The sequence below is a fragment of the Rhagoletis zephyria genome, unplaced genomic scaffold, assembly GCF_001687245.7.
Source record: "Rhagoletis zephyria isolate East Lansing unplaced genomic scaffold, Rhagoletis_zephyria_1.1 Rzeph_scaffold_13707, whole genome shotgun sequence".
Lineage (NCBI taxonomy): Eukaryota > Metazoa > Arthropoda > Insecta > Diptera > Tephritidae > Rhagoletis > Rhagoletis zephyria.
This window is the reverse complement of record NW_016170778.1, coordinates 2,348-12,319: the sequence shown is the minus strand read 5'-3', so window position 1 is coordinate 12,319 and position 9,972 is coordinate 2,348. Positions and strand designations below refer to the sequence as shown.

The 9,972-nt window shown below is 38.0% G+C and overlaps 1 protein-coding gene across 1 annotated transcript; it reads left to right on the top strand.

The window, feature by feature from the left end:
* The first annotated feature begins 5,409 nt into the window (after positions 1 to 5,409).
* On the top strand, positions 5,410 to 6,984 carry LOC108378269 (Odorant receptor 74a). The gene is made up of 5 exons (XM_017634558.1): positions 5,410 to 5,789; positions 5,881 to 6,427; positions 6,483 to 6,584; positions 6,679 to 6,861; positions 6,934 to 6,984. The coding sequence occupies exons 1-5, from the start codon at positions 5,425 to 5,427 to the stop codon at positions 6,982 to 6,984; spliced, it is 1,248 nt and encodes a 415-aa protein (XP_017490047.1). The 5' UTR covers positions 5,410 to 5,424.
* Positions 6,985 to 9,972: the final 2,988 nt, after the last annotated feature.

Below are 9,972 nucleotides of genomic sequence, written 5' to 3'. Positions count from 1 at the left end.
GTCATCTACCTCGCCCTATTCACTACAGCTGTCGCCCTATGCACTATGCTTTTTTATAGGAACTTTTCAAAGCTTTGCTTTGGTGTCGGACACACAACATTGAAAGTTTCTGGATCCACAACATTGAAAGTTTCTGGACGCACAACATTGCAAGTTGATAAAAGCGTTGTAATTAGGCAGAAATTTAAGTATTTGGCGGTACAAAGGCTGTTCCTTAAGTCTTTTGGAGTGCTAGTGTGCCAATTATGGTCTTCATATAAATATTAATATTCCCCAATCTAGTCGGCGAGAGTGTAAATTTAATCGGATTTACAATCTAAAACAGCGATGGGCAGCGAGAGCTTTTACTCTGTGCGCGCCTATATAAAATATATAGAGAACTTAAAAGAGCTTTGCCCGCGGGCAAGGCCGTGCCCGTCGCCGATCTAAAGCCAATAATTCGGATTCCTTTTTAATTCAACGCACATTATTTGGAGGTTCTTGTGCTTAAGCAGTACAAAACTCAGTCTTAAACAAGTTTAAGAGCAAACAACTGACTGCTACAAAGTATGTATATATATCCTCAATAGGCTTCAACTGGGTACTAAACAGCAGCGCTATTGCAAGAAACTCGTTGAAGGATGAGTTGGCTGGACAAAGGGCAATGCGGTGTTATCGAGGAAGAAAATAGCAGGATGAGCTTTGACCACACGTGGACTACACTAGGTCTCATGTAAACTCAGCGAGCTCAGGGACGGTAAAGGTGAACTTCTGACGCTCACAAAACACAAAAAAATGCTTGAAATTTTAGTCACGCTAGTCGGAGAGGGTTAAGTGTAGAGGTTGATCGGGATTTTGACTTCAACTAATGAGTAGAAAACTGCCTAGAATCATGCTGAGGATTTTGAAGATAACTAATCTAAAATAGTTACTATTCTTTTCATTTTCGAAAACTTTTGGTCAATGGGTGATGAAAGCACGAACCCATATACATAATACTATATATGTGCAATATATGAAATCAGTTTGTGTGTGCGTCACATTGGCATTCCGTATTCATTGGCCGTAATTCAATATTGACAGCAAGCATTAATTTGGCTGTATAATTAAAATCGGATATTCTCAACCAAAATTATGGCAAAATATTCGCCCAGCTAATTGATGCACAAAATTCAGTCAAATGAAAGCATATTTGAGGTTGTAAGTACATACATACATACATGCATGCATATGATGTACATACGAGTATAAATACACATGCGTATGTACAGAAATGCGGTCATAAATCGCTATATAGTGAATAGTTATATATCCTGCGAGTATTACTTAAGTTGTGGTGCATTTAAATGCGAACATTTGTTGTACTCTGTGGGAATTTTGCTTAGTTAAATTGCAGTTTATGAGTGGAGGTGAGAGTATGAATACATAAATAGATTGCTTGAATGGCGTGAATATGTAGTTCCTTTGGTGCAGCCTATGTGTAGTGTGGTGTCTAGGTATCCAATTTTTGGCTTTCGCATTTTCGCATCAAACAGTGAACGGCCTCATTAAAAAAAATAAATAAAATAAAATAAAAAAGTTCGCTACGCGAAGATCCAATATTCGCAACGATATTTCTTGCCAGAAAAAGTGGAACAGTTCGCCACTGGTTGCATTTCCTTCAAGAGTTTTAGAGAAGTGATGTGTTCTTAATAGCATCGTTCAGTTAACATTTCCTAAAATAATCTCTGAAAAGGGGCAAAGGTCGCACATAATTTTAGATAAGGGCCAAAGTGTTTTCTTTTCACCATGAAAGTTGGCAAGGGAGCTTTTGTTTGCAAGACCTTTTTGCTAGAATAAACCAAATCTTTCAAACTATCTTGCCTACCGTCTTTAAATTGTCTTACAAAAACCTTCCAACTATCTTAGCCAGAATTGCCTTGCAAGCTGGAAGTCAATCTCTGTTAACCAACGTACATAGTACACGCAGAAAATATTTCTCAAAATTAATGATCTTACTAACATTTGCACCTTCCATCTATTCGCATCAGTTCATACAGTCTCGTTTGAGCCTTCCCTATTTGAGCTACCCTTTGTCACTCTCATCCACAGTATTGCCCTAAATGAGTAGTTAAAACATCAATCAATGGTCAATCAATTTTATCCACCGATTCGCTTCTGCTGTAGCGCCTCATCGAATATAAAGGTTTACCGGCTACATGTTTACAAAATTGATATGTATGTCATTGTGTGTGGAAATGTCAACTTCTGAGTTGCAGTGAGCTGAAGGCAGTGAATCAAGTGAGGGATGAGCAATGCAATTACAATTGAAATGGTGGGTAAGAATGACGTGCAAAACTTTTTGATGAGCATATTTACGTTTCACACACTCGGATAGGCGAATTAAGCTGTTTGCAAAAGCAAAGCTTTAATTACCGTTTGGCCAACTTAGCGACCCAGCGTATACAATGTCATTAAATTTTCTTATTTTTGCATGTTTAAATTTTTCCCAAATATAACCGGTCATAATAACCATTGCCTCAAATAAACGGAGCTCATATTTAAAGTGTCTGTATCACACACATTCCTTCTTAACTAATATTTCCATCATCAATCAATGACCAATCGATTTCACCGAATCCATTGGTGTTTCTCACTTAGTGTTCCATGCCTAGATGAGCCGCTCAACTATACAACCTTCAACTATGCATTTACTAACTAAATTGAAACATCAGTGGTAGAGTGAATGTCAATCGTTGGCAGGTCAAAAGGGTAAACTGATTGAGGAATTGACGCAATTGCTACCATTCGGACGAGCTAATAATAATGGTGTTGGTGTACGAGAAGTTTATGGCGGTCGCCACGCACGAGTGTGTTTGTGCTTGGCATGTTGAGTGTATGTAGATCCCTGGTTCGATGCCTACTCAAAGAGACGAGAAATTTGTTTCCCAAATTTTTCTTTTTGTTAGGGAAATACATCCAATTGCTGGAGGAGCATTTCTGCAACAAAGGGAAAATTAAAAAAAATTTCATTTACGTTTTCATAGCAAGTTTTTTCTTCAGATTTTGTTCGGCGCAAGAAGCTTGGCCTGAATGTCTTTCAATTTAAACACGTTCATCAGTTTCTTTCTAAAACTATTAAGAAATTTGTTTGGATAAATTTTCGATGTGCACATGTACAATTCGCATACCCGAACAAGCCAATTAAGTTGTTTGGTAAAAGTTTTAATTATATTTTGGTCAAGTTTACCGATCTGTGTAAACAATACGAGAAAATGCTCATGCATAAATGCAGCTTGAAAGACAATGATTTGCTTAAAGTTTAAGCATGTGCAGATATATGTATGTAAATAGGAAGGTATGTTTGTACGTAGGCACATGTGCGAAAGCTCCTAGCCAACAGATAAAATGGCGTATAAAAGCGCACTGATTGATGATTTTCCGGTGAAAGTGCGAAAACTTTGTGAAAGGTTCAGACAACAAGTGGATAAAGGCTACGGTAGAGTAAGCGACTAACGGAAGAATAATTATTAGATAAAAGCTACAGATTGAGTTGCTTTGTGCGTTTAGATAGAGAGCTATTAAATGCTTTTTGCTGAAGAAATATAATTTGAAGAATGTAATATTTTGAATAGATCGAAAAGGGGTAGACTACCTGGCAGCCCTGAGAAAATATTACGCAAGTGAAATTCTTATGTGGAAAGCTTGGTTTGGTATATAGCATAAGAAAACGTTGATTGATTGATTGATTTTTTCAGTTTTTAGGAGATCTAGACTTAAGAAGTTTCGTGTTAGCTCATCTGCCATTTCGTTGCCATGGATGTTGCGGTGACCGGCACCTAGAACAGAAGAACGCGATACCGAAGATCTAAGTTTCTTACCTACTTCTGGCACTGCATATATTACAGGGCTTAATGTAACAATGTCGGATTTTAGAACACTTTTTTTGTGCTAGCTGGCTTTTTGAAAAATAGCAAGATTTGTCCTGCGATGGTTGTAGGCTATGCTATTTTTATAGATCCCAGCATCCGCTGAACCCAATGAACTTTCTATATCCAGGACTACTACTCCAGTTGATTTGCCTTTTTAGTGAGGACTAGAGTGTACAAGTTTTTTCCTAGCCAAACTTTTGGGCAGAAATATTCTGCTTTCCCATTTATCTATGACTTGTTGAATTACGGCCATTGTAGACGAGTTAGAGAAAAAGTCTTCGCCCTTTGGCAGATCTCCGAGTATATTTAAGCCACAAAAAATATTCTCACAAAACTATATTTTCCATTCGGAGGCAGCGTCAATTTGAGGTCCTTTCATTTGCGTTGGAGGAGAAGCTCGGCCATATATTTGGCAAACGTGTAAGCGCCAATTTTTTTTTTTTAATTTTAATTTTTTTTTTTGTTGGAAGATTTTAATATACGTAGGTCTATAATATTTATTTCTAGTGTTCCGATACCCTTGATCTGAAGCCACGTTTTAAAGAAGCTTATTTGATAAATTGATTTAGGGCCAATTTCAGATCAGAAAATAAAATGGCATTTAAGTTAATTTTGAATTCAATTTTGAATTCGTATTCAAACTCAGATTCACATTTTCTTCATTTAAATAGCCTACATTAGGCATTCAAATACAGTTGAAATATTTGATCGGAAACGTATGCATTGGCACTTAAATTTCTCATCTGTTTTTGTTTAAATTTTTTTTTTCTCGAAGAACTGCAAAAAAGAACGTTCGGAAATGCATGATCAGAAAACATTTTCGAATAACAAAAAAAAAAATTAATCATCAAGTGCACCCTGCGAATTTGCATCCCTGTTTCCTTCCGAACCCCAGTCGAAAACTTTTGATTTTTTCCTCCATTTGTGGGCCATTCGGTTAACATTGTGAAAAATACATTCACGGCCAGTGTTCGGAATTTACTTCGATCAGAGTAGATTTACTCCGGATTTTGAAATCTACTCCTCTACTTCGCTTCACTTCAAATCTACTCCATTTTTTCACTCATGTTCTGCTCTTCTTAGGCCACTTATTTGACAGTTAACTTACGGGTTTCAATAAAAAAAAAATTGTAGGTTAGGTAAAATATCGCCGATGAAAAGAAACTCACTTACAATAATTGGTCAATACAGCACGTTTGTAATTTTGTGATATAAGTATTGTAACACCTGGCGGATGAGAACTTTACTTAAGTTGTTAAAAAATAACTGTAGAAAGAAATTTACATAAAGCAGAAATAAAAATGCAAACCTGTTGCGGAATTTAAGCTTTTTTAATCAAGGGCTCGACGTCTAGCCGCTAGATTTGTTTAGGTGTTTGGTACTAGGCGATATGGATAGAATCCGATAATTTCGTAGTATGGTTGAAACAATACACCTTCTTTTTATTTATAAACCAAAAACTCCATCAATGCAGTGTTAAAGTGAATTCACCAAATATTATCACCTCGGTAACCCAGTTATCAAATCGGCCACTATGCGCTACTTACCCTCAAGCTACCATCGGCCTTTACTGCCAAATGGCCAATATCCTCCCATTGATTGGCAACTATATGGCTATATGGGTGCGTGTTGCTGGCCACCAGCCATAAACATTTCGAAATGGCGTTATATCGTAGATGCAGTTATGATAATGTGCCAATTTATATCCGAGTGTTCGGTGCTGTTTGGTGAAATGCAACTCATGTGTGCAAGCCTCGATGATATCAGTTTTGTATGTGCTATATTGGCACCATTTTTAATACTTTTCGAAATGATGTTACGCGCCTATAACATAATTTACAAGCGTGCCAGCTTTAGAGTGCATCTAGAAGAATTCTACAAGAAGATCTACATTGAACGGTAATATACATATATACACGTTAAACTCTTTGAAAGAAAAATGCGCTGTAGCACTAATACAATTTCTTCTAATACCACGATTTCTATGCAGTTCTTGGAACCCCGAACTCTTTGAGCAGATACGCCGCCAGCAGCTACCTACAAAATATTCCACATCGACATACATTATCACACTTGTGACCTACTTTTATGTACCAATTATGGGTTTGATACATCAACAACGCTTGCTACCCTTTCCGGTCATTTATAAATATGATTATAAAGCTACCTTTGCGGGCTATCTTTTATTTCTCGCCATGGCATTGTGGACTGGCTTTGCGGTTGTAGGACCTTTGATAGCCGAGGCCAATATGCTGGCCATGCAGATTTTACATTTGAATGCACGTTATACATTGTTGTTGCGGGATTTGCGCAAAATTGCTCAAAATGCTATAGAGTGGCACGCCATGCACAAGGGAGAGGGGGACAATGTTTCGGTGACCAGCCGTTTTCGCTATGGGTTAATTGACGTCGTACGCCGGAATGTGGAATTGAATAAATTCGCCGAGTCGCTGCAGGAGCAATACTCCTTTCGTGTTTTTGTAATGATGGCTTTGAGCGCAACGCTGTTGTGCGTATTGGGCTTTCTGACAGCAACGGTGAGTGTTCAAGGGCTGAGTGTGAGTTGGAGTTGTGAGTTATTCGCATTTTTAGATTGGATTGTCGACGGATAATATCAGGTTTGTTACCTGGATAATTGGCAAGGTGATCGAATTGCTAATCTTTGGGCGTTTGGGCACAACGCTGTCTACGACGGTAGGTATATGTAGTACTCTAAGCTTAATTTGAGATCTTTGTGTAATTTTCTCTTCTAATTTTTCAACTTAATCATTACTTTCGCTATACTTAGACAAATGAGCTGAGCACATCTTATTACTCTTGCGGTTGGGAGGATGTCATACTGCACTCCACGGACGCTGTCGAAAATGCAAAGTTAATGAAGCTTATGGCACTGGCAATACATTTGAATAGCAATCCATTTCGATTGAGTGGTCTCGCCTTCTTCTATGTTAACTATGAGGTGGTGGTGTCGGTGAGTTGAAATTGGGCGGGCTGAGCGAAGATTCTTTGTACTAAAAATAATTTTGAAAATCGACTGTTTCAGATTCTAAGAGGCGCGGGTTCTTACTTTACTGTTATTTACGCCTACCGTTAAACTGAACGAGTGACTGAGACAAAGGAGAGAATTAGTGATGAGGCTGAGAAAGATGGGCGAAGGAGAAGACAAAAATCTACAGCTTTCGTAGAAATAAGTACATAGTAGAAATTATGAACAAAATGAAAAAAATATAGTAGGAATGTAGTAATTATTTATTCGGCAAGAAATACTAATGTAGATTTAAATCACATTAGGAGTAGAATACAACTAGAAGTAGATACATCCACAAAATATGGCAAAGTGGGTAATATTGATAAAGAAGTATGTGACTTATAATTTTGGCACTTTGAATTTAGAAGAATAAAAGCTGTCGACTGAAAAAGTAATTAAGTAAGAAATGATTCAAGTCTGGGTTAGGTTAGGTAAGGTTAGGTAAGCTGACTATTCACTGCGTGACTTTGCAGAAACCGTTGAGGTCCATAGCGTTACCAGACAGCGTTGGACAGCTAATCACTGCGCACCATGAGCAATCTTGAAGAACATCGCAGTCTTCTTGGCAAACTGGAAGATCTTGTTATATCCTACCTTGGCGGTGGCTTTCGGATTAGTTGGAAAACCTGCTCCCAGCAGACAAACACGCAGTCTGCTTGCTCAGTCCTCTTTCGTTATGCATCTTCTACAGATGTTATCATTGGTCAGAGCCAGTTTAAATGCGTGCGGTGACAGCAGGAAATGTCCCTTTAGAACACCTACCAGCAGCTTAGCGTCCTCCCTTATGAGGGAAAGGAGAAACTTCTTGAGTTTAATGCCATACGCTCTGCACATATTACTGGACATCTTCCAGTCTTGCGTTTTGTTTCACGTCCACTGTGCCTATCGGATCATGGTAAAATTGTAGGTAAATTGGTACTTCCTCTATCAGTAGGTTTTCGCACAAATCGGCCTCTTTGGACAAGCCTTTGGGCCTCTTCGTTGCCCGTAAGACCTGGACGCAAACTGACCCTATATTCATTACACTATATTCCTGGCCGATATGTCCGCCGGCAAGAGATGCAGCAAGATATAAAGCGCTGAAGCTGGTGCAGTTCTGAGTGCCCCTATCAAGCCGATCGATAGATTTCCTTAGGTTTCCTGTTAAGCACAACAATTCCAAAAATCGATAGCCAAACTCACGGACCCATATACAACAGGAAAATAAAACACAGATCTAGCTATCGTTGAGATTACTAAAGGCCAAATCGCATGTGGATTACTTCAACGGCGACTTCTGTGGTCGTCGGAAAATTTCAATCCAACCACTTTTTTTTTGTGGTTCAATTAACGAAATATTGGGAACACATTCTGTGGCTATGGCATAATAGACAAAGAATCTGCCAGAAAATCTGAGCTAGAAAATCGGCTAGTCATTTATTTCTGCAGGCTCCCAAAGCCGTTGCTGCCACTAACTAACTCACGTACTACGAAGGTTTTATTATATTATAAGAAAACAATTGTGGCATTGAGTGAATCACTTTTATATGGAACAACATCATCAATATCAGCAATATACTTATTTGGGCGTGTGTGGGCGGCAACAAAAAAAAAAAAACTTGCCAAACACGCAAGAATATTAGCAAATGGTAAGCGATTGTGTTGAAACATATTTGTGTTGTTTTTGTTGCTGTTGTTGTTGTTATTATTATGGTAGCTATTATTGTAGCGAGTTCATAACATCAATATTATGTGCTGCATCGATTGAGACTCAAATACAAACATATTTATTTAAGTACACTGCGTATCATAATTATAAGCGCACCACATATTGACAAGTTTTAGCAAGTGATGAATTTATTTTGTTGATGGTGTGGCTCATTTTCTTTCATATGAAAAGAAATCATCGGAGGAAAATTCACAACACCGTCAGCAAAAAAAAAAAAATGCCAAAAATTTACGGTCAGCGCTACCTCAAATAAGCGTTTAATGGGCTAAATCTGAATACTCAAATTGAAATAACGAAAAATGTGGGCCATATAAAAAATACCATGTGGAGACAAATTTAATAAAAAAATTTTAATGCCCAACTTTGTCATTAAAATTTGTCTTATTTAATATGGAAATTCGGCATAAGAAATCTATTTAAAAAGCTCGCAAATTTTACGAAAGTTTTTTGATTTTTTTTTAAGTATTGCACAAATTTCAAACTTGGATTCATGCGGTTTTTGTTCAAGAATATTTTTTTATATAAAATATCTAAAGCTAAATAACAAGAGAATAAACATTACATAATTGTCCATATGCGGTGCGCTTATATTTGTGGCACGGGGTGTAGATTGGCGTGCATGTGGGCACATGCATGTGTGTATGTGAATTTGTGTGTGTAGTAGACATGAAGCCACAAAAAACCCTCGAACTGTGAAAACCTGCACGCGTGCAAAAGTGTTTATTGAGTTGCACACGTACACATTTGTGGCCGATTGGGTAGCAGGCGTGTGCTTGTGAGCAGCCGCCACCCCCAACTCTTCTAATACCCACACGGGCCAAATCACTTAAGGCATTTGGATGAAGCAAAGCATAATTTATAGCTATTTGCCAAAGGTTTTGTTTTATAAGTTAGGTTTTGTAGGTAGAATTAGAAGGACAAATTGTTTAAAGTGGGGATGAGGAAATTCACGCGATCAGACTAACGCTGCACGATTTCGATGAGAGCACAGCAAGTATGGTTGTATGTGGCTAACCAAAAACTAAATGTGGTCATGGAAAGTATTTGACCGAGCGGTGCCGGAGCCTTCTGGACCAGTGGACTAATGCACCTCCACTGCAATTATAACTAGAATGAGAAATTATAGAAAGGGGCGCTGTTGGATGCTCGGTACAAAGCTTCCCGAAAAAGGACATACGAAATAGGTATACCCCACCTTGTAAATTCCTGATCGTTCAAATGTGGACTACTTGTGGTTCAAAGTTTTAAATCTGAGCATTAAGGCGTATCACGATAAAAACTTTAGCGTGTGTCAGTTTTATTTGAATACTTATTTTGGGTGTAAATTATTTGTCATCGAAAAGGCC

Excerpts from the sequence above, each read along its gene's own strand:
- LOC108378269 (XM_017634558.1), top strand. The coding sequence starts at position 5,425 with ATGCGCTACTTACCCTCAAGCTACCATCGGCCTTTACTGCCAAATGGC. Across the intron at positions 6,428-6,482 it reads TGGGCTTTCTGACAGCAACG|ATTGGATTGTCGACGGATAA; the intron begins GTGAGTGTTCAA and ends TCGCATTTTTAG. Across the intron at positions 6,585-6,678 it reads GCACAACGCTGTCTACGACG|ACAAATGAGCTGAGCACATC; the intron begins GTAGGTATATGT and ends CGCTATACTTAG.